General features: G+C 32.9%; 1 protein-coding gene across 3 annotated transcripts; it reads right to left on the bottom strand.

The window, feature by feature from the left end:
• Positions 1–270: 270 nt before the first annotated feature.
• On the bottom strand, positions 271–20,099 carry LOC128207522 (deoxyhypusine synthase-like). 3 transcript variants are annotated; one of them, XM_052910473.1, is made up of 11 exons: positions 19,969–20,099; positions 10,858–10,957; positions 10,608–10,685; positions 8,896–9,005; positions 8,195–8,359; positions 7,691–7,794; positions 7,225–7,339; positions 6,274–6,466; positions 2,295–2,398; positions 1,679–1,804; positions 271–1,566 (listed from the first exon to the last, which is right to left on the bottom strand). In XM_052910473.1, exons 2-11 carry the CDS (start codon positions 10,865–10,867, stop codon positions 1,426–1,428), a joined length of 1,146 nt encoding a protein of 381 aa, XP_052766433.1. In that variant the 5' UTR covers positions 10,868–10,957; positions 19,969–20,099; the 3' UTR covers positions 271–1,425. The 3 variants fall into 3 exon arrangements, with proteins under 3 accessions (XP_052766433.1, XP_052766434.1, XP_052766432.1); XM_052910474.1 differs by having other exon boundaries at positions 19,757–20,086; XM_052910472.1 differs by lacking the exon at positions 19,969–20,099 and adding an exon at positions 17,295–17,373.
• Positions 20,100–23,430: the final 3,331 nt, after the last annotated feature.

Raw genomic sequence — 23,430 nt, 5'->3', positions numbered from 1 at the left:
AGATTCATATTTAGTGTGGTATAAAATCATTGTTCTCCTAGAATTCAGCATTTCTTTGTTGATTTTTTGTTTAGGCTTTGATCTACATGTTGATATTACAATTGGAATAGCTTCAAGTAATGTTTTAATAATTTCCAAATTGATCTCTTGATTGTCATCCCAATTTTGTGTAAGCTGATTATGACCGCCTCTGGCAGATCTGTATGTCAAAATGTCATAATCCTTTAATATTTTCAATACTTCTTTGTCCGGTCGTGAAAACCTTCTGGGTATTAAACATATTTTATTCAACATAAATATCACACATTGCAACGTCGATGTCATTTTATACATGATAGATTAAATCGGCTAAAGCGATAGCAGACCTTATAATGTTTCTCTCCTCATAGTTTAACTTACATTCATAAGCGATGGAATGAACACCTTGGAAGTATATATGTATGAGAAAGTTTTTTAATATCAAAACAGTATTCATTGATGAAAAAACAAGATATCATATTTATACTGAGAGATTGACCGTTGGTAAGATATAGAAGGGAGATAGACAAGAGATAACGATGGAGACAATTGGGTACACAATAAAGACAGAAGGGAATATAGAGATATAGAAGGGAGATAGACAAGAGATAAAGATGGAGACAATTGGATACACAAGCAAGGGAGTAGGGGACAGTTTAGATAATAGCGTTTTCAATCTTAGAAATAAATCTGAACAAAAGTGAAGATTCTGCAGTTGTTCTCGTGGTCGTTGTTCGTATTTCCATTTAGAATTAATTCAACGTTTACTTCTGTAGTTTCTTTCATAACATGAATAAGCGTTTTGCTGATGTTTGAGTTTAAGGGACATTGCATGAAAACAATGATTGTTATTGACAACTTCCACACAAGTGGATAGGGGTGTCTATTAGAACATTAACTAATCGAAATGAACAAACTGTGATAAATGCATAAGACTATATGTGTACGTTCGTGCGTGCATTTGTGTGTATTTGTGTTCTGGTTTTATGAGATTTGTGTTCTGCTTTAACATAGAATAAGAAATGTTTAAAGTAATATAATATAAAAAAAGTGTGTAAATATATTTTTGTGTTATATGTTTTAACGTTTAAAACTGTGATAAGCTGTTATGTAGTATAAATATATCAGTCATGTCTGCATCAACTTTGCTGTATATTTACTACAGTCATGAAGATGACAATTGTTTCAATAGGATGCACAAATTATCAAGTAAAAATAACCAGTGGATTCTTTTAAACTACTAAAAATCGTTGTTACACCCAAAAAGAAGCGAGTGTTTTGTATGATGATGGATATAATTTAATGATTATTTCCATAGGAGATAATTGATTGTGTAAATAACTGTAGGATGTTTTAATTTCACGTGGTCCATTTTACACAAGACCTGAACAAATTTGCCTTGTTAAATTAAAACATTTCGCAGTTCTTTCCAGTATCATCCTGAGCCGTTGTCTCAGTACGCGGAGTAGGAGCGGTAAACTCATTTTGTCGTTGGGAAAAGGTTTCCGCCACAAGAAGAGGGAAAACTAGGGAAGCCTCCGCACATATCTAAAAGAACAAGATGTTTGATAAGATATCTGTGTTTGTCATTTTTGTTGTTTGTAGCAGTGTAAGATACCTACTTTTTTGATAGCATTTAAATTCACTGATTGATCTGTACCTTAACAGGTTTTGCGTTGGATTTGATTTTTCCCCAGGAGACAGCTTCGTCTGGGTTCGCACCCGAGTCACTGCCGTCAAACTCTTGAGCCGTGTTCAGGTACACCGCAAAGTCCGCCCCATTTCTCTGTTAGAAAAAAGTATACGATAAGGTAAGTCATTTAAGTCATTTATTGTAGCTTGATCATAAATGGCTACTAATATGACCTAACGAGGACAAACCCCGAGTCATATTCACATTTTAGTCGTACCTGATAAAAGCTGTACATGGCCGGTATTTATTAAACAACATTGATAATGCCATTGGTTTATGAATGAAAACGTGCGTACCGTTTCTTGCAAGATGACTACCAAGTTTCATTTGAATATAAAGAATTGTGTTACGGCAAAGATTTAAAATCTGATATGATTATGAGGACAACAAAAGCTAAAGCAGTTCGTTGACTTTTTCGTGGAAAACTGACAAGAAAAAAGTATCCATTGATTTACACAAATAAGTACACATTGCTAAATTTTAAACGTTCTGAGCGTACTTAAATTGTACGTGTGGTTCCCTTTCCTGCAAATAATCTTCAAAACAAATTCAATTATCAATAAATGAAAAAGCAGTCTAGTACCGCAAGGTTTGCATTGCATGTATGGTGTTTGATGACGCCTCCTCCCAAAATTATCATACCAGAGTGCACGGCATTGATGGATACGGATCCGATCGCTCGAATGTCTGAAGCAAAACAAGACCATTGTTGGCTCACTTGTCGCACAATGCCAGCCGTCATCGACGCGCTTCCGGACGATGCTATAACGCTTGCCGACGCTTGTCATTATAATTTCTCAGCATAGCTAATGTGTACCTAATTTCACCATGCTCTGCTACTTAACCTCAATAACTTATAGACAACTATTCAATGACTGCATATTCTCGTTAGTTAGGAAATCTTATCAAGCCGAAATGAATATTCAACGTTTATTGCCAGAAATTTCTTTTTTAACATTAATAAACGTCAATAATTTTCTGTCAACGTAAAACAAACAAAGTTCATGATTATGAATATCTGTGGATATTTAATCGATACAGTTTCTATTTTGTGTAAAACCTAATAGCCTCCTCTAGATTCAATACGTTTTCTATATATTCTGCATTTTGCGTAACCCCGCTACCCCGAAAAATACCAAATCCAGACTCCCTTCCAATTTAATAATAATCTCTTTGAAAACTCCTGAGTAGACGAAAGAATCGAGCCGCGATCGACTAACGATCGAATCCTAAAGCACATCGACAACTTCGCCTCAAATTGAATCAACCAAGTGCTGCACTCTCACAGATATACCATTTTAACAACTGTTTTATTTTTTTGTTTTGGAAAGAGCAAAGTTTTGCGTAAATATCTGCAAACTAATGATATAAGATTGCTGACAAAAAATCAAATCATAGATTTTCATATTTCCGTTCAAAAATTAATGTTTTATGGCTTACACCGGTACTAACGGTTTCAGAAAAATGCATAAAACATCAATTTTTGATCTTAAATATATAAATCTGCGAACTTTTTTTGTCGGCTGTCTTATATGACTGGTTTCCATAGATGTTCGCAAAAATTGGCTCGTTCCAAGACAAAATAAAACAGTTATCAAAACACTCAATCTGTGAGATTGCAGCTTTAATATTAAAAGTTGAATCAAACAAAAATGCTGCTAAAACCTGCTGAAAGCTATATCTACATAGCATTTTTCAAAGTTCAGACGATTTTGATTAAAACTATGCAAACACCTTAAAGTTACAATACCCTATTAAGATCAAATTATTGTTTAACAACAGAAAGTTACTTTCCTCAGAAAGAAAATAGCCATGAAGCTATGAATTAGTAGTGACAAAAAACAATGTATGACGTATCAACATTTTCCAGGTTCGTGAGTTTAAATCTGATCAAAACTTATTCAGCGGAAATATGAATGATGAATCTTTAGATTATGCAATAAACAATTGTGGTGATGTGTAGCGCATTTTACGACTCTTAAAATCGAATATTTTTTGGTGAAAACTGTTGTTGCTCAGATTGTAATTTTACAGTAAGTCGTGCATTTTTTATACCAGAAATTAATCTGTTGATGCCAAATATGACATATATGATGATTGCTAGAAACATAATGAACTTGCCCAGTTTGCAGGGGAATACAATCCAGTGTTAAAGCCAATGCATATATACTAATTGGGGAACAGCATCGCGATCTTAGAAATACCCACAAAGAAAACATTCATTAGTCATTGCGAATAAAGTCATTTTAAAGGTAAGTCTATTTGATTAACATTAACGACACTCTCAAAATTTTCCGAAAAATATCAATATGATACAAATGATATCTAAGATGAATGTGCTCTTTCAGAGTTAAGTTTTACAGAAAGTTTTACAGCAAACAGTATAATATTGGCACAGATGACATGAAAAAGGTGTCAGGTTATTGTTCAACCATTTTTGGAAAAGAACCTTTACCAGTCAAACTTGGAAAATACCATTTGAGTCAATTGTGGAATGTTCATGCATCCAAACAAACACATAACGTTATAATAACGTTAGTATATGCTTAAGTTTGTGCCATAATAAGTTTATTGTATAATGTTGTCACACCATTTGTATAACGTAGGTGCCTTAATAATTGTCCACTAATTGTCACTCAAATTATTAGTAATGCAATATATAATTCAAGACAAGCATCTTATAAAGAATTGCAAGTATTAAACATATACTTGTTGTGCAATTTAGTTATTTGACAATCTTTTGTTAACGTTATAATAACGTTGTGTAAAAGGAGATATATCTCTTTTTCGAATTTCCTTGAACTAAAGAAACGATGTACTAACTTTGTCACAACGTTGATCTAGTTGTTCTGATAGACGTAGTAATTACGAAAAATATAAAAGATGAATTTATACTCTCGCTTTCTAATCTTAGTCGAATATTATATAACGTTAAGTTTAATTATAACGATTGATTTTGATAAAAAAGTATATTTGTTTTGAGGATGAAATGTTAGTAATTCAAATATAAAGTGCTAAATTATGTTCTTTATAAATGTTGAGCGGACATGTGCAAGATGTTAAGTCAATAACCTTATATTATCCTAATGGCTTAACTTTAACAGCAACAAGCGCAAAGTGAATTTATCTATAAAAATGTATTAAAATATATGTTATGTTTGTGCTTGTATAATTTAACTATTGCATTTGACTGACGTTTTTTGTTCGTTTTGTTTACCCCAGCCATTTACTTGTATTACTAGTAAATACAGCTATTATCCAGCAAACATATTACGTTATGACAAGGTTGTAGTAACATTACCGATTACGTAGTCTAAACGTTATGCAGCTAACGTTGTCTAAACTTTATGCCACAACGTTATGAAGGTGGCGGTTTTTCAATGTTGTGATAAAATTCAATGGCAACCAATAGACAGGTTTCATACTATCTAATTAAAAGTATATCATGACGCTCACTTCCTTTCACTACGTTATATTCAAACTGAGATATGTCGTTAGAGTCAACTCCATGTGACCTTTATAACTTGCATATTTATAAGCAAGTGCACGAAACACTGACCAGTGATAACTTTTGTAATGCAGAAGGGTTGGTTGAAACTTTACGTGGCGTCGTTGTTGACGATGCTAACTCGGGATCTACCTGCCCGCTTTAAGAATTTATTTCCAAATCATCAGTGACTGTCATAAATTAACGAAGCGTCATATGTGTAACAAGGTAAAGATTGACCTATTGGTTACAGAGATAAAATTAGTTTGGAAGGAACCCTGAAATTTTCGTTAAAACAGTACCGTTTAAGCATACGAATTTGCTATTATTTCGCAAAATTCCCTTCTAGTGATACCCTAATTCGGTCTTTGCGTTTGGAGAAATCGTCGGTTTCGTGTCTGACTAGGACGTAATATTACTTCCTATTGCAAAGATCAATTTGATTTGAGATGACCTTCTAAATCCTCAGATCCACATAGCGTCACGACATAAAGTTTGCAATTGGGATCTGATTTTAATGAGATTGACCTTCATACAAAGTTGTAAAAACGGTCATGGTTGTGTCTACGTTGTTGCATCGTTGTATAAAGGTTTGTGTATTGGTTGTCAAAGTTACGTTGTAACAACATTAAGAAAACTTCCACATTCATAACGTTGTGACATAACGTTAAGAAAACCGTAGCGGTAACATTGCTCCAACGTTAGTATTTGCGGTTATTTTTTGCGTTTTATAGTTATACAAGTGGGTAGATGGGTTAAACAAAACGAACAAAACCGTGTTTGCTGGGCTGTTACTTTCGTATAAACAAAATCTAAACAACACAGTAAAAACTGGATAATAATTGTTTGTTTTAGTAAGATATAAATATAATTTTACTGAGCACCATAAATTTCTATTTTCTGTCTACACGAGATGAAATATAAAAATCTCTTTTCAACATACAATTCTGCTAAAACACTTTTGAAGTAACAGTTTTCTATAATCTACAACAGTGTTTTACATCAGTGATATATCACTTATATCTAACTGATAAATTTCTCTGGGCCATTGGAATCGTACAATAAAAACTATTACCATGTACGAGATCAATCACTAGGCCAGGATTCTTGACAGAATGGCAGTAAATAGCATCCCCGAGGGCACCGTCCGTGATGGCTGGACAGAAGACGGGAATGTTGTTCCTATGTGCCCAGTAGTAAACAGAATCAGGATTGTTGATTTCTCGCCCAAGACGGTCGATCACACGTGATGGCGTCCACAACGTTCCCTGTAAACAATTATGCAGGTGTTTACTCACAATATTTGTTGGAGGGATCGAGTTATAGCAGACAAGATATTGAAATGTGTTTTTTTCTATGGGCTCAGTAGTATACGGAGTCGGGGTGGTTGATTTCCTGCGCTAGAACTCGTTCATCTTTTATGGCATACACAGTGTACCTTACATATAATTTTACAGATCAACATACAGGAAACCCACTTGTCCGGCTTGAGTTTGGTTTGTGGTCACCAAGCCGGACAAGTGGGTTTCCTCCGGGTACTCCGGTTTCCCCCACAGCACAAGACAACAGTCTCGCGTAAAATCGTGCCAACGAGAGTGATTAATATAATGGTGTAATAACTTGTTTCACAATTGTTGTAAAATTAATAAGTTTAAACTAGATCAACATATCTTTGCATAAATTTATGATATTTGAAATTGTATTTTGTAACCAGTAGATCAACGAACAAAATCATTCCATTCTTGTTCTTTCACCTTCTAACAAAGATTGATTGTGTTTCCATATCCATTCCGTCCATCCACAACATTTTCTACTTGCTATTTACAACAATTATTATCAGCACTGTTTATGTGTACATGATTCCCTTCATTTTCTATCTATTTTAACTGTTCCAAACACTGCTTCCTTCTACACAATTGTTTATTTCCTGAACACCCTTTCAATATTTTACTTTTATCTACACTGCTGCATTCTTCCTGACTACTCATTCTCCGCCTTCTAACAAAGATTTACAACATCCATGTACCTTTTCCTTTTGTTCCTGGAGCATTGTGTTTAGGATGGGAATGATCCAGGCATCAAACTTCTCGTAGTTGTCATTAGGAATTAGTAGGTTCCCGACACGATTAATTCCCTTCTCCCTGTAACATACGACCAATTGTGCTCTAAAGATGGTTAGGTTATAGCTTGAGTAAACAGATTATACTCGTGCTGTAGGTTGTTTTTAATCCATGCATCTGGCAGGCTCATAAATAATTAATCAATTTGTGTAAATAGCTTCATAATAGTTTTATTCTTTTTGTCAAAATTTTATTTAAATGATTTCCAAACATTGATGACAATAGTGGAGGAGTTTAGACTTGTTCACCCAAAAGTCTATGTTCAATAATCATTAAAGATCTAGCAAAATGTTAACAGTGTACAGAGTCTCACGAAACATATCAGGTCTTCGAAGTAATTCTCATGAAATATAACAAATTAAGGGTAGATACCTGAGGCTGTGTCCTTTCAGAGCGAAGTCCCCGACATATGTGGGTGCAAAACACTTCATAAAGTCTTCCTCAATGCCGCCTGCTGTTGTCACCAGGCAATCTACCTGTAGGTATTATGTAATTTTACGTCTCAATTGCCTTCAATGTCTTTTTAAAGACTTATTAAAGATCGTTGCAAATCTTAGTCGTGAATGGAATTGAAATTAGTGTCATATATTCGTTATTTTTATGCATGTTGGTGTTATAAATATTTATCCAGTATCATAAATTAACATACCTTTGAGTAAATACATAAAGCAACTTGTTGTCATATGTGCTACTAAATTGGAGTTAGGATTTTTGACCTTACGAATTAGATTCTTTAAAAAACGTGCACCTGCCTTCGCCGCTACAAATCTTTGCGATCGAAAAAAAACATAAATGCTGTATAAACAAATTGCAAAATCTCGATACACTTATTTTTAATATTTTTAGGCATTTATATTTTTGTTATTAAAAACTGACCATGTTGTTCTGTACCAGGTATCGGATTGTCTCGCGCACTCCGGATGAAATCATATTGGACGTATAACTCAGGAAAATTGAACAGTTGGTCCTGCTTCGGCCTGTCGGGTGTCCAATCAGCTCCTTTACATTTTTGTCGTCAATTGGTAGCAACTTACAATGAATCTAAACATGAATATATAAAAACATAACGCAAGGTTTGAATTATTACACGATAGATTTTCTACCTTTATTTCTGGACAAACAAACAGCTTAAATTTAAATGTTTCCTTTTTTCGCAAGAAACGATAATAAAGTACTCAATAAGCGCATACTTTGCAATAGTTAGATCGTATTATAAGTTTTATTTGAGTGAGGAAAGCTAGCAAGCTCTTCAAAGTCATAAAGATTTTAAACTATATGTTCTAACTAGACAAGAACGTGCTTTCAGCATACGGGAAACAAAATTAAAATGTCATGTCGAGTTTAGCTTAAGTACTGTGATTCTAAGCGATTAAGCTCGTTACTTATTGAAATCAGTTAGGCGTTTTATTGGATTAAATTGTAGGTCAAAATCTATTTCTTCATATCTCCTATAACATTTTCGCACTAGGACAACACGATTGACCTTTTGATTTTGATGGTGCTAAATATAGATTTTCGTTCATTACGAACCAACAATTAAAGTTTATTTGCAAATACGAAATATTCAAACAACTTACCATTCTGTTGATTTCCTCGACAGCGCGACCAAAATTCTGTGCCTGAAATCCGGAGGTAGCATAGGACTGTAAAAGCTTGTGATAATCCACTCCCTCGCTAAAGTCATACCCTGAATACAGAACACACATACATTGCCTATATACATTACTTATTTTGTTCAGCTCAATTATTGTAATGAAAGTATAAGAGGAGTCTAGTGGTTAAGGTATCCAGAGGTAGCGTAGGACTGCAATAGCTTGTGATAATCCACTCCCTCGCTTAAGTCATTCCCTGAATACAGAAAACATATACCTTGCTCATGTAATACTTATTAAGTTCAGCTTGATTATTGTAATGAAAGTTTAAGAGTAGTCTTTTGGAAAAGGTATCAACATCTCATCTAATAAGTGGTTGGTTAAAACTCCAGCATAGCCACATTAATAGCCTCTCAAAAGAACACAAGACAGCAGTTCTGGTTTATACTCAGAAGACAGTCTTAATAGCGATTCAAAACCTGACTACAGTACACAATTGCCTAACCTGGATACAGAACACAATGCTATAACCTGGCTACATAACACAATGTCATAACTTGGATACAGAACACAATGTCAGAATCTGGATACAGAACACAACGTCATAACCGGGATACATAACACAATGCCATAACCTGGATACAGAACACAATGTAATAACCTGGATACATTACACAATGTCATAACCCGGATAAATAACAGAATGCCATTACCTGGATACAGAACACAATGTCATAACCTGACTACAGTACACACTTGCATAACCTGGATACAGAACACAATGCCATAACTTGGATACAGAACATAATGTCAAAACCTGGATACAGAACACATTATCATAACCTGGGAAAAGAACTTGATGTCATAACCTGAATACAGAACACAGCGTCATATCCTGGATACAGAACATAATGTCATAACCTGGGAGAAGAACTTTATGTCATAATCTGGATACAGAACACAATGTCATAACCTTGGAAATGCACTTGATGTCATAACCTGGATACAGAACACAATGCCATAACCTGGATACAGAACACAATGTCATAACCTGGATACAAAACACAATGTCATAACCTGGATAGAACACAATGTCATAACCTAGATACAGAACACAATGCCATTACCTGGTATCATAAGAAAATACCGTTGCCTCGATACAAAACACAATGTCATGACTTGATTGACCAAAATGCCCAAATCTAGATTAGGACCACAGAAAGTCGCATCCTGGAGCTAAATCGCAAATATTATAAATTCCTTAATATGGAATGTAAATGTTTTTTTCCTTAGATACAGAAAACTAATATCATAACCATGGCACAGATCACAATGGTAATGCCTGGAAAAAGAATGCAAATGTTTTGCCTCATATAAAGAACAAAAATGTCATGCCCTTGATGCGGAACACAAAACTTATATTTTAGATGCAGAACCCAAAAATGTAATGTTATGGATGCGGAACACAATGTTATTTTCTGGATGCAATGCACAAATGTTGTTTTATGGATGCAATGTTATATTCTGTACACGGAACATAATGTTATATTCTGGATGCAGAACACAATGTGATATTTTCCGATACAGACACAATTGTTGTTCATTAGGTATAAAAAGCAGCTGCCATATCATTGATGCAAATTTAATATCAATAGAATTATAAATATTGATAAGATGACATATTTTTACACCTTTACCTCTTACTGTTGGGGTCCCATCTGGCATTGACTCACTTTTCTTTAGCACCGCCAGGCTAGGTATGATCTCTACACTCTCTGTAAACATATGTATACACTTTGTATATGCATTGCATAAAGTGATCATAGGCAATGTATAACTGTGAACTCAGAAGTATTTTAGATAAATTATTCAAACATTGTTTTAGAATTTAAATATGTTACAAAATGAATATCTCCAGAAATTGGTTAAAATCGCAGTATAATATACCTTCTTGCATGTTGATCGATTTATTTTTCTCTTCACATGCACCTTTCCATTCGCTTTTCTGTATCCAAGTCGAACAACCAAGCCGACAGATTTAACGTTACTGAAAACAATACAGTTACTTTTTGTTTATCTTTGATTTAAGATCTAAATAAAACCTGCTTCTTTTTCATTTATATTTTCGCGAAATTTTCATTTCATTAATTGATTGCCACCATTTATCATTTGATTTTTTTCTTAAAGATCCAGCCACTGTCCAATAATACCATATATATACAGTTTATAAGCACGTGCAGCACTTCACAGTGACGCTCACTTAGGTTGAATAATACTTTATTAACCATTTTCTGAAACCAGCTGTTAAATTAATAAGGCACGGATGTATAGTGAATACTCTTCTGAAAGAAGGTATACTTGTCAATTTCAGAGATTGTTATTCTCAGGGAATACACGATTTTTTTTCCTTTTCTTGAGCTGGATGTATTTCGCTGGAAATAACCCGGGAAAGAACGGAATAGTTTTCAATGACTGATACTATATATTTTCTATTCGGGACACCATGTATTGAAATCAAGTGTCCCCTCCTAAAGTCAGGTGTCCCTTCCAGAATTTGTATTTGTTCTCTGTGTTAATATGGGCTGATTTATGTTTGTTTTACAAAATCTTTAACGTGAAGTATGATGTACAAGGTATTTTTAACTATTCATTTAAATATTTTAAAAAAGTAAATAGGGAGCTGCTTTAATATTAAACTAATTGCACAATCCTTAGATTCCCAATTAAACGGAATACATGCTATGAGTATGAATCTTGTGTTTATAATAATTTATTACGATACCAGTTATTATTGTTTGTATGTTTTGGTAATTTCCTCAATATTTTGCTTTCTTGGGAGGTTTAACTGTAGAGTATTTAGTTCAGTTTTTATCCGAACTATAACGAATTAATTGTAATTAAAACAATGAAGATCACTTTCGTCTACGAAAATTTTGAAGCTAGAAGATAACTAATAAAACCAACTTTATATCCTGCGCTGAATAATCCACAAATAAAATATTTGTTTCGCAATGTCGTAATTATTTTGCATTTTTGAGCGATTATAATATAGTCAATGCAGATCATCAATGCGTTAAGTGTACACACGTGTTGTTTAAGCTCGCCTTAATAAACGCATGCTGTTTTCATTTGAAATATAAAGGGGTCATTATAAATGAAAATAGTGCAGATAGATTTTGTCTACAAGAACTTGAAACCGGAAGATGACTAGGAAAAGAAACGGTGTGCACTTTATTATATTCTGCGCTTAATAATCCGTCGGAACACCTGACTCTAGTTCTAGAATCCTTCCATAGAATTAGTTGTGCTCACAGAATTTGTCGAACTGTGCAATATGTAAAGTTCATGTTGTAATTCGCAATAAATGGTTTTGCTAGAAACATACTAAAATCATTGCATTTTGTTTCTGGGATTAAAGGGTTACAAAACCACGTTAATGTCTTATTCTGAACGAATTAAGACTTTACACGGAGAAACGTTCTCGGAGAAATCCGTATTTTGGGAATTGTTTTAACATTGAATTTGTCAATCAAAGAAATTGATGCGTTTCAGTTCATATTTAAGATAAAATAAAAGAAGAAAACAATTAGTTTATTCAAGTCGTCGTACGTTAGGTTGTCTTGTCGTTACAGTTTCATTCAAAAAATGAGAGAAAGACACCTGTGCATATATCAGTGCATGTAATGTGGAAATTGAATAAAGTTTTGATTATTAATTTGTCAACAAAATGAAGAATTCAACGTTTATCTTATGCGACTGAACAATTTCCAACAAGTACCCAAAATTATGACCTTCGCAAGTAGATGCAAGGTATTATAATGGTATATCATAGAAATATATAGACGTCCAAAGGTCAAAGGTCAAGGTCACAGATACATTTAGCAATCAATGATTTCAAACTTAACATCCATACGATTGAGCCCAGAATCTTCGAATTTTACAAGATGACTGTTTATGTGAAGTATAAGACTAAAGTTATTTGTAATCGTATTAAATCAAATGACCAGGATGAAAGCGAGCATTCCGGGCAAGCAGGTTCGGATCGTTTTTTTACAATATCTTTTTTACAGAAAAGGTACCAACAAAAGTCAACAAGACATTGTGTTTTAAATGGGATGAAGTAGATTAATTCAAAGTCATTCCTTTTTCCATCAACAGCAACCTTGTCGTTTATTGCATTTAATACAGCTACATATAGTCGTTTATTTTAATTTATAATTTTCTCTAACCGGCAAACCCTCACCTGACACTTTGTATCCCCTCAAAAATATAAAATTATAGTTATAAAATAAGTTAAAACTATACATTAAATACATTAATGATAATAAAATGCATAACTTGTTCTTATTTCATATTTTACTTCAGAATGAACAGTTTGTCAAAGTCAGTTCAGCATTTGTTAACGGTTAGAAGTTAAAGTTTCTAATATGTCTATAACTCTGCATTCTTAAGATGTTGGGAGGCAAAGCTTCGCACACATCTTATAAATCAGGGTTAATCCAGACATTGCTCAATATTAGTATGCTTTGTATTTCCAGTAATGCTTCCAACGTAAGGTAATTTGGGTAGAAGATTTAAAATGTGTTTGTTATATTCAAGTTAAGTTTAAAGTTTAAACCGTTTGTTTTCATTCTTATGTTGGTACAGTTGGCTATCTCCCTATAACTGTTTTTAATTCATTCTTATGCAGAAACATTTGATTTTCCCCCTTCACGTTTTTACCATTTAATGTTTTAAGGTGTCAAAACATGTATTGGGATCTTAAAGTGATATGCTCTAGGATTGCCGGACCAGACTTTAAAAATGTTTGAAACATGTATTAAAGAATTGTACACTTCCTCACTACAATTGAATGGGTTAACTGTTCCATTTGCATGAAAGCTACTTAATAATGAAATTTCAGACTTTGCCATTGATAAATAAACTTGATCAAATCATTTTGAGTTTGATTGTTCAAAACTATGCTCACTTGCATACCCGAATATTGACGTTCAATTGTTATATAGGACATAATTTAAATATAAAATTTGTTGTTTTTCTCCGATATCAAATATTTATATAAATTTTGTATCCGATTAATGGCTACACCGTTTATCTGGCCAAATGTTTGAATGATATTTGTTGTTTTGTCTGTATTTCCCAGATCCAAAGTTATGACTCAGAAGTCCCTAGATAAACAGTTCAAGTATTTATGAATACCAGTAAACCTGTTTTAGTAAGATGTTGTCCTATTCACGTATGCACGTATGCATACTAGCACGGTCAGTTCACTACCTATATTCATCATTGTCAATGCTCGGTACATGTACATGAGTTAAAGTGTGCTAAACATTATTGTAAATATGCACCTGTGAAAGTGGGAACTGATACGATAATACACTGAATTACGTTGCCAGGGTGCGTTTTTTACTAAGCACGTATGTTTTATATTATTCATCATATTAAAGTTAGAATCAATTTGCTTCTCATGTACATTCATTTATAATTAAGGCAGAAAAGATATACAAAGACAGTTCACATTAATTTTCACATTAACTTCCAACACATTTCTCAACTGGATATTTTAAGATGGATTGATAATAGCTAGGGACAATAGCTAATCTTACTTCTCAGTTTTAGAATGCATCATACTAAACACATAACACATTCGCTACAAACAATATTTCATACAAACAAATATTAACATATACACGTGTGTTTCAACATTTATATACATTTTTAAAAACCAACAATTGCTAGGCATGCATTTAAAGATGCACTCTTACTCCCAAATAAGAAATACCACAATTAATACTATTGTTTTAATATTCCAAAAAGGTTGAATAAATGTCGAAAATAATGGGTCTTGTGAAGGATATCGAGTTTAATTTGAAAGAAATGTGCATAAAACACGGTATTTTTACGTTATGGGACTATTGTAGATCACAGTAAATCTTTTAGCATTCACCAATCATTAAATATTTTTACGCTTTCTGTTATTAAATAGAGGGTTACACACTTGTTATCAGTTATAAATATTTTCCATAAATGCATTATTTAGTAAGTAGTTAAAGATTTATCAGTCAACATTGACGTTTGTTATACATGTGTATGTATTGATTTTGAATAAGAGTGTCACTTTAACATTTTAATCCTTCAAAGGTACGTCAAGCGTTTTGGACAGTGGTCGTCGGCCGGGGTTTTAGTAGTAGTAGAATTTTATACAGACGAGTATCAATACAAACTCTTGATGTCACCATAACGACGTTTTTACACTAAATATGTAATTTGGTTATTTATTTTTATTCACTTTTTTATTTTTTAAATATTTCAGATATATATCAGGTTAATATAGAGATAAATAACGTATGAACGTTTTTATTTTATTGGAATGCAGGTTGCACTATGTACAACATGCAAAAAACGATGCCCCATTGTTATGTTTCACTACTGTGAGTGTACAATTGAAAAGGTGAAGTATTCCAAGTACATGTCAGCTACTTGATAATAAAATATAAAACATGTGCATTGATAACTAAGTTGAAAAATGGATAAAAGCATTTTGAGTTTGCTTCATGCAATAATTTGAATGCTTGCATATCCGATTATCGACGTTAATTTGTTATCTATGAATTAATTTCTAATTTAAATTCTGTTTTTATAGAAAATATTTACAAAGACATGCTTTTGCATGCATTCAATTGCGTCACCGTTAGTCTGTTCAAAAGTTTTGAAGTTAGATTTTTTTTTTTTTTTTTTGTATTTTGCAGGTATGACTGAGCCATTCCTTATTCAAGGAGCCTCCAGGTAAATAGCTCAGGTATTTAAGAATACCACTATACCTTTTTTTAGTTAGATGTTCACGGATGCATAAATACACGGTCCGTTCACTACTCATCATCCTCGGCACCCAAGCCTATCATAAACCTATATGATATAGATTAAGATACGCTGGGGTGCCGAGGATGACTACCATTTATCAATTATACATAGTCTATTATCGGTACATTTATGTAAAAGTATGCGAAACATTACTGAAATTATGTACCTGTGACATCAAAAATAATACGAGAAATCATTTAGTTTCATCTCCAAATGCGTATTTAACTGCTCCTTGGTGATATTTTATTCATCATATTAAAGTTCGAATTAACTTGCTTCTCATGAATATTCGTTTATCATTAAGGCCTAAAACATATGCATTAATCATCATTAAGGACTGAAAAAGTATTTAGTGACAGTTTTTATTTTAGGATTATCCAAATCAAATATCCTTGCGAAGTTTAGATATAATTCAAACATAACATTGACCACAGTATCAATGATTTTTCTTTTATGGCAATTGATAAAATTGAAAACAATTGGAAACGATTATTAAAGGAGAGTAAATGGATGCACATTTTACTTTCACTTAAGCTTTACTTTTCCACACGAAATTCTTAGACAGAAAAACAATCATAAAAGAGCCAAAAGACTAAGAAACTGTGCTTTCATTTCGATCAGTTGAGTTGTTAAAAATATAAAGCTCAGATAATCTAGCCGCAATTGCAAAATTGATACAAAATACTGCTTTAATGATAATACCAAAACCATCTTTAAAAACTATCACTCCCTTAATTATTCTTGTATATAGTTATTTTCATATGATCAAGTGAAAAGAAACAAATATGAATACTCAGTATCTATAGTTTCTATACAAACTGGATCAAAGCAGTTAAACCATTTTTTTAGGGTTTATATTATTGATGACACTATATGTGCAGGAGCAATCAAACAAATTTGTTGAGTAAACTGATTTATCGTCCTATTTTTTTTTATAATGCATCTTAAAATGAATATAACCACAACACTTGCTTGGTGGTTTTATCACATATATGTTTTGTTTCTTACCTAAGCTACAATGTTATGTAACCACATTTGATTTAAAGATATAACACGTGTGTATAAAGTAGCGTATTAGCATCAGACTGGATATGAAAGGATGCTGAAAGGATGCTGCCCCCTGTCCGTTTTCGGTGGCACTCTTCTTCATTCATGTAAAACAGCATGTGATTCGATCTGCCTTCATGAATTTTAACTCAATGTATTATCATGTGTTTCGTTCTGAATAAAACTGAAACTATGACACAAACTTATATATAACATATAATTTATTAATACCTATTTCTAACATCTGTCTCATATTCATTTCAAGTTTCCAATATCCCGATATAATGTGCTCTTTTCTCCCTAAGCTACATGGTTCTTTCTTGCAGAAAAGTAGCCAATGGTCTATTCACATTCATGTATCATTTTCAAGAAAAAAAGCATGCAACATTGAGGAATCAATTCCGAACTAAATACATTTGCCCTTCATAGAGATGTTGCGTAAACGTTTACGTATCATAAACGATTCATTGACTAACCTCAAGCAGAAGCCAGTATCCAAACCGCCATTTAATAACACAAATATTATATTAACACCTTTCGCCAGAACGTTTCAAATAAAGTAAATAGAGCATTTACTTATAAGGCCATACCAAATATATATTTCGTTAAGAATTGTCTGCCTCACTGTTACTGTTCAAACATACCACGAAATTTGGGGTTGCTGCACAACTTTATAGTATTTTATGATGATGCAAATGAAATTGTATCCAACTTGGGGTGACATAATTAACATAAAAAAGTGCACATTGAGTTCACATGTTGAAACTTTGTTCACTTGCAGAGAGTATAAGATTATATACATACCAACTCTGATCTCGTCCAATACGGCAGTCGAAATTCCAGAATCCAGATTCAGTGCCATTATTATTTTAATACATAGTTTAATTACTTTCCTTGACCTGAATAGATGCCTTGCTTAGTAATTATTGATAACTATTAAGGTGTTGAAAATTTATACAAATTTATATTCCTCAAAAACAATATTTTTTGTTAACGTGGCATCCATGATGTCCTCGGAAATGTTGAACGTACCGCTTTTAGGGGCATATAACATATATTCAATGTGTTGCATTATTGCAAAATGTATGGAACTTCCTTTTACGTAAGGTATAATAATGAAACCAAGAAATTGGCATTCATGATTACCGCCAAAAGTATATATCGAGTCTTTTATTTCTAGCTATGGCACACAATTAGGGATTGATGTTTCATATTTTGTATTTTGCTCATATTCCTAATACACCTTAAATAAACATGTTCAATTGACTACCTCCAGGTCAAAGGCAATGCCATTTCAAGGTCACTACACAAAGTGCCACATTGTTTGAGAATTCCTGTATGATTATATTGTATCTGATGCAAATGCAAATTTAGTTGTATCCAATATGGGATGTCACAATTGTAAATTGAATATTTCTTTACATACGCGTTCTTTTTTCCGGTTCTGGATACAGTTTTTTGTTGCCAAAATGTGACACTTTTGGATTACCTTACAAAGAATGGTCTCAAGAACAGCAAAATCGCTGATCAGTAAGCACTTGATATAGCTTTATAGAGCATATTGATTATACTTATATCACAGTCTGGATATAATTTGGCACACAGTTGACCAGATAAAAGGCAGTATGTGGTTACAGTTTGGCATATTCATTCTATAGTAGCTAAAATGGGGATGAACGAAGTTTAACTTGACATTTATAGAGACGAATCGGCTTGATTATTACCACAATAGAGATGCAGAGGGTTGCTTGGGACCTATTATGTCTACAAGACCCAATTGCGAATCACGGCCTAAATGCGGTTTGAGGCTCTAAGTGGACTTATAGAAACACGTTTAGCTTTCTTAATACATATTAGAACTTGGATTAATGTTTGCTGGTACTGGATTATAAAACAGTATGATGAATAAAACTCTGGATATGCTTGAAAAGTTATAAATCCGACTGGATGGGATTAAAAATAACTCACACAAATAATTGTTTTTATGTAGATTGTTGAACACTCAGTGCGCTGAAAAATTGCCATTGTTTGGTTTACTATACTTTTAATGTGGGAAAAGAGATGAACTATAAGATTATAGTTGCATTTTGTTATTCAAATGTTTGTATGGCTTGATTTTGAAATGCTTATTTATTTGAAGTTCATCATGAACAGTACATTATCTACTCATAAAATTTGATGGTGCGTTTATTGCAAAGTGGGGAAAAATACATCAAGGGTAATTTATGTATGCGTTTATATGGTAGTAAAGAACATTGAATCGCTTTAACAAATGCTAATGGTTTGTGTTGAAAAAAACATTAGAAATAATAATGAAGCTAATATTTCTATATCATGATAGCAATGTCTGCATTCTGTACCACTATTATTTACTTACTAGTATAAATAGCAGTTTATCATGAAAATGATAAAAAAATATATGTGTGTCTCAAACCAAAAACAGAAAGGGAATGCATTCAGAAAAAGCATTTGATCTTCACGTGTTCATGTTTGTTTCATTAAAACAAATAAGAAGTAAAAACGTTGCTTTCTAATGTTATAGAATATTATTCTTTAAATAAAAGTCCAAATAGCTAAACTTGAAACATAGCGTTATATAGCATAGACTTAATTATGAACAAGGCTTCCAGTCCGAAATACACATGACATAGCACTGTTAAGTTAATATGAAATAAAAAAATCATGACTCTGTGTGTGTGTGTGTGCGTGCGTGCGTGTGTGCGTGCGTGTGTGTGTGTGTATGCGTGTTGGTTCATAAAAACTGTATTCCTATTTTTTTCAGAAGAGTATCATGCATTTGGCATCACTACTGAATCAAATAGTTGAAAGGCGGCTACATGTTTGAAATATCCAATATGTGTTTGGAATTCAAATTTAATGGCAATTCCTTCTGTTGCTAAACGGCACCATCACAAACAGCTCTTCGCATACTACTTACGCTGGTATTAAGTCCAAAGTGGGTAGCAATTATAGAACAAATTTATCAATGTTTATTTGCATACAATTAGAACACTGGCCGCGCAAACGTGCAAAACAGAGTTGATATTTTGTTGTAGGTTCGCATTTGTATCAGCGACAATAGCTACATATCGCACAAAAGGAATGCGAACACACCACCAATCCCACAGTTTATTTGAAAACTTTGAGTACCTATGTATTAATCCTTCTTTCCTCTCCTATTGAATAAGTAAAGAAAAGTGTGAGCCCATGTCTAACCTTAACACACGATTTTCCTTTACTTGCACGGTCATGAATATTGACAAAAATGTTCCGCACAAGAGACTTTCATATACTCTGGTGAATAAGTAAGTCAAAAACTTAAACAAGTTGGATTCAAAATACATAAAGTATACATCAGTATGAATATTTTAGTATAGCGGCTTGCAAATCAAAGAAATTGTCAACGGTATTGGCGTCTGAAACCCGCCAGTGGTATTTCAATATGTAAACACCTATTTACAAATCGATCTGATGCATGACTTCGTTCATAAGAATACAACTCTAAATGGATAAGCAAGGGAATACGAAATAATACGGTATGAGGGTCAGATGCATTTGGATACAACTTATAGTTCAGTGTACTGCTGTGTGTATGATCATCAGGGGACTATTTTCACCTCTATACGAGATGCATCTCCGCGTGGAATAGCAATGTAATCAGGAAAAAATTGAATTGTGATGGGCCGATGATTGCCGATAATCGATTATATCGGCAGACATTCATAACTCGGCGATCGGCGACCTCATCGTTTCATAAACGAATAATCGAAAAAGGTTGACTTAAATCTAGTAAATTACCAACTTTATATAGCGCAGTAACTAAGGAAAGTAACCGCTACTTTGAGTTTTACAGTACTCTTCTTTAGTTTATAGGCTGTTGGTCATTCAAGCCCAGAGCAAATTAATTCGAAATAAAAATGGAGAGTCTGATGATCTTCTTCAATAATCTAGGTTTCAACTCATTGTTTAGTGTAAATGATGTGCGTAAAAAATCCCTGAAACATTCCGCAATGCACATTATTTTAAATTTGGATTTCATCGAACAAAAAAGAGGGTTATGGTTAGGGTTAGAAGAACTTGGGGTTTGCCAATAAGTTTATTATTATCTGTTTTATTGATAAGTTTCCTCAAGTAAATGCATACTTTGATAAAATTTACCTTTTGCGTTTTATCTTTATTAAGGATTGTTCGGATAAGAGTGAGGTATGTGCACATACACTGGTTTAAACCCCCAGTAAATTTACATTTAATTGACCGTTCCAAGGTGGTGCATAACAATTCTTGATAAACATACCTATTTTTATATATATAGTATGTATGCACTGTACTTTGTGGAGTTTTGTGCTGTTCTTCTATGTTCCTTGTCTGTGATTTTGTGTTCTATGTCTTGGGCGTTTGTCTAGTGCCACTAAACTGGGTTTATGTTTAAAATTTTTGCTACTGAGCTTGTTTCTGTAGCTTTTTGCAGAAATATTGTTGAGCTATTAGCACTTAATTAATTCCAGTAATTTTAAGCCTTTTTTCAACTGACTTATAAAACATGGGATATTAATCATTGACCTTCTATACAAGCAATTTCATTAAAACCAACTGATTGCAACAACAGTATCACTTTGATATTCCGCACGAACCCTTTCACATTCATTTCATTTTTGTATGTCTCATATAGTATTCAGCTCGAATTACAATTATTTAACAGCTTAAACGAGTAATTTTTTTTTTTCATTTATCTGTTTCTCTATATAGTGACAGATTATTCGTCGTTTTTTTTTTGGCATTTAAAACCTGCTTGAGGAGCATTTCATGTATACGTTCCAGACCATTTGCTAAAGCAAAACTTTATACCTCTTTGTGATATTGGGGCAAAGAAGGAATATATGCGCAAAAAATGATTTCGATTTAAACTATATACGTTGCGTTTTTAGCGAAACATTTAAGGTAGTAAACATAACATGAATTTGTGATATTTTGATGCAAAAACGAAAACAGCTGTTTTTCTAAGAAAACCTTATAAATGCTTATAATAGAACGAACGACCAAATGAAAGAACAAATAAAAAAGAAATTCGCCCTCTCTCATTTAAAACAAAAGATATGTTGCCTTACCTTTTATTTTATTTGCTTCAAAATGTGTTTGTTTAAAATATCTTATTGTTTGTATCATTTAAAGCTGCATTCCCACAGATTGAACGTTTTGAAAAAAAATTGTCTTGGAACGAGCCAATTTTTGCGACAATCCATGGAAACCAGTTATATTAGACTGCTGACAAAAATTAGATCGCAGATTTTTATATTTAAGTTCAAAAATTGATGCTTTATGCATTTTTCTTAAGTCGTTAGTAACGGTTTAAGCCATAAAACATTAATTTTCGAACGGAAATATGAAAATCTACGATCTGATTTTTTGTCAGCAATCTTACATAATTGGGTTGCAGATATTTACACAAAAAAACTTGCTCGTTTCGCTGTAGAAGCCTCCCTTGACTTCATTACACAACACTATATACAACATATATCCGTCTCGACCTGCGGTCGTGATACACGTCACCAGAAAAGCATCCTATCATAATATCCCCAATGGATTCTTATTTGAAAGGAAATCCGGTTCATATTTAAAAGGCCCAGACTGTTTAAGGGTTTAATAATTGAGAGAAAAAAAGTGTGTATAGAACTATGATAAAGTTTCAGATAATGTTTAATAAAACCCCAACAGATTGCTTTATTAAACAAAAATGTACGGAAATGTCGAACAGTATCACTGACTGTACAACTCATTTTATAGATAGGCGCTAGATTAAGAATACTTTCGATTATGTTGAATGTTAATTGTTATTGCAATAAATGCATCTCTTTAATCATCTGTGGGTTAACATATTTTAAGAGAGTTAAGAGAAGTCATTTGCAATAAGACGCGTTGATACGTTTAAACTACTAAAACATGAAACATTCAAAATATATACTTTCAGTTGTGTTGCATTTTGATATTGCAATGTTTTTTTCATACTAGAGATTAACAGAAGCTTAAGATTAAGAGAAGTGATTTAGAAATACATTCACCTAGATAGGTTTTCAATATTAAAACATATTGGGCCTTGAATTGAACATAACGTGATTTTATTTGTACACTTTTGATGTAAAGATATACCTTTTTTCTGTAAAGTAAGATAAAAAGGGTCAAGGTGTATGCTCTAAATTTGTGAAGAATACATGTGTACAAGCATATTTACCTGTAAAATGTATTTTTATTTATTTAAGTATATGCCTGATTTCAGAAAGTCTGTTTAAAATATTAATGAATCAGTTAATTTTAATTACTCAACTGTAAACATGATGTTTGTCAAATGCATTTATCATTTCAAACACTTTTTTCATGTATTTCAAATCTTTTAAGATATCATTGTTTAGATCATTCTGTTGAAAATTTTATGGAGCGAAACACATCCATAGTTTTCATAAATATCCCTCTGTATACACTATAATTATTCATAGCAATGCACAGGTTTGATTACATGATCTGGCTTCTGATCAACTTTGTTCGAGATAGTCTCCCTTTAATCAATTTGATAACAAATGCTCATGTTACAGACCAAATAAGGTGATTTGGTTTAAATTT

This window comes from Mya arenaria, chromosome 11 (assembly GCF_026914265.1).
Source record: "Mya arenaria isolate MELC-2E11 chromosome 11, ASM2691426v1".
NCBI lineage: Eukaryota > Metazoa > Mollusca > Bivalvia > Myida > Myidae > Mya > Mya arenaria.
This window is presented reverse-complemented; position numbering and strand designations above follow the sequence as displayed.

What these genes read in the sequence shown, in the direction of transcription:
- LOC128207522 (XM_052910473.1), bottom strand. An exon ending in ACCTGGTACAGAACAACATG is followed by an intron (nt 7,795 to 8,194) that starts GTCAGTTTTTAA and finishes TAATACCTACAG; the next exon opens with GTAGATTGCCTGGTGACAAC. An exon ending in CATGCAATGCAAACCTTGCG is followed by an intron (nt 1,805 to 2,294) that starts GTACTAGACTGC and finishes TTTTTCTAACAG; the next exon opens with AGAAATGGGGCGGACTTTGC.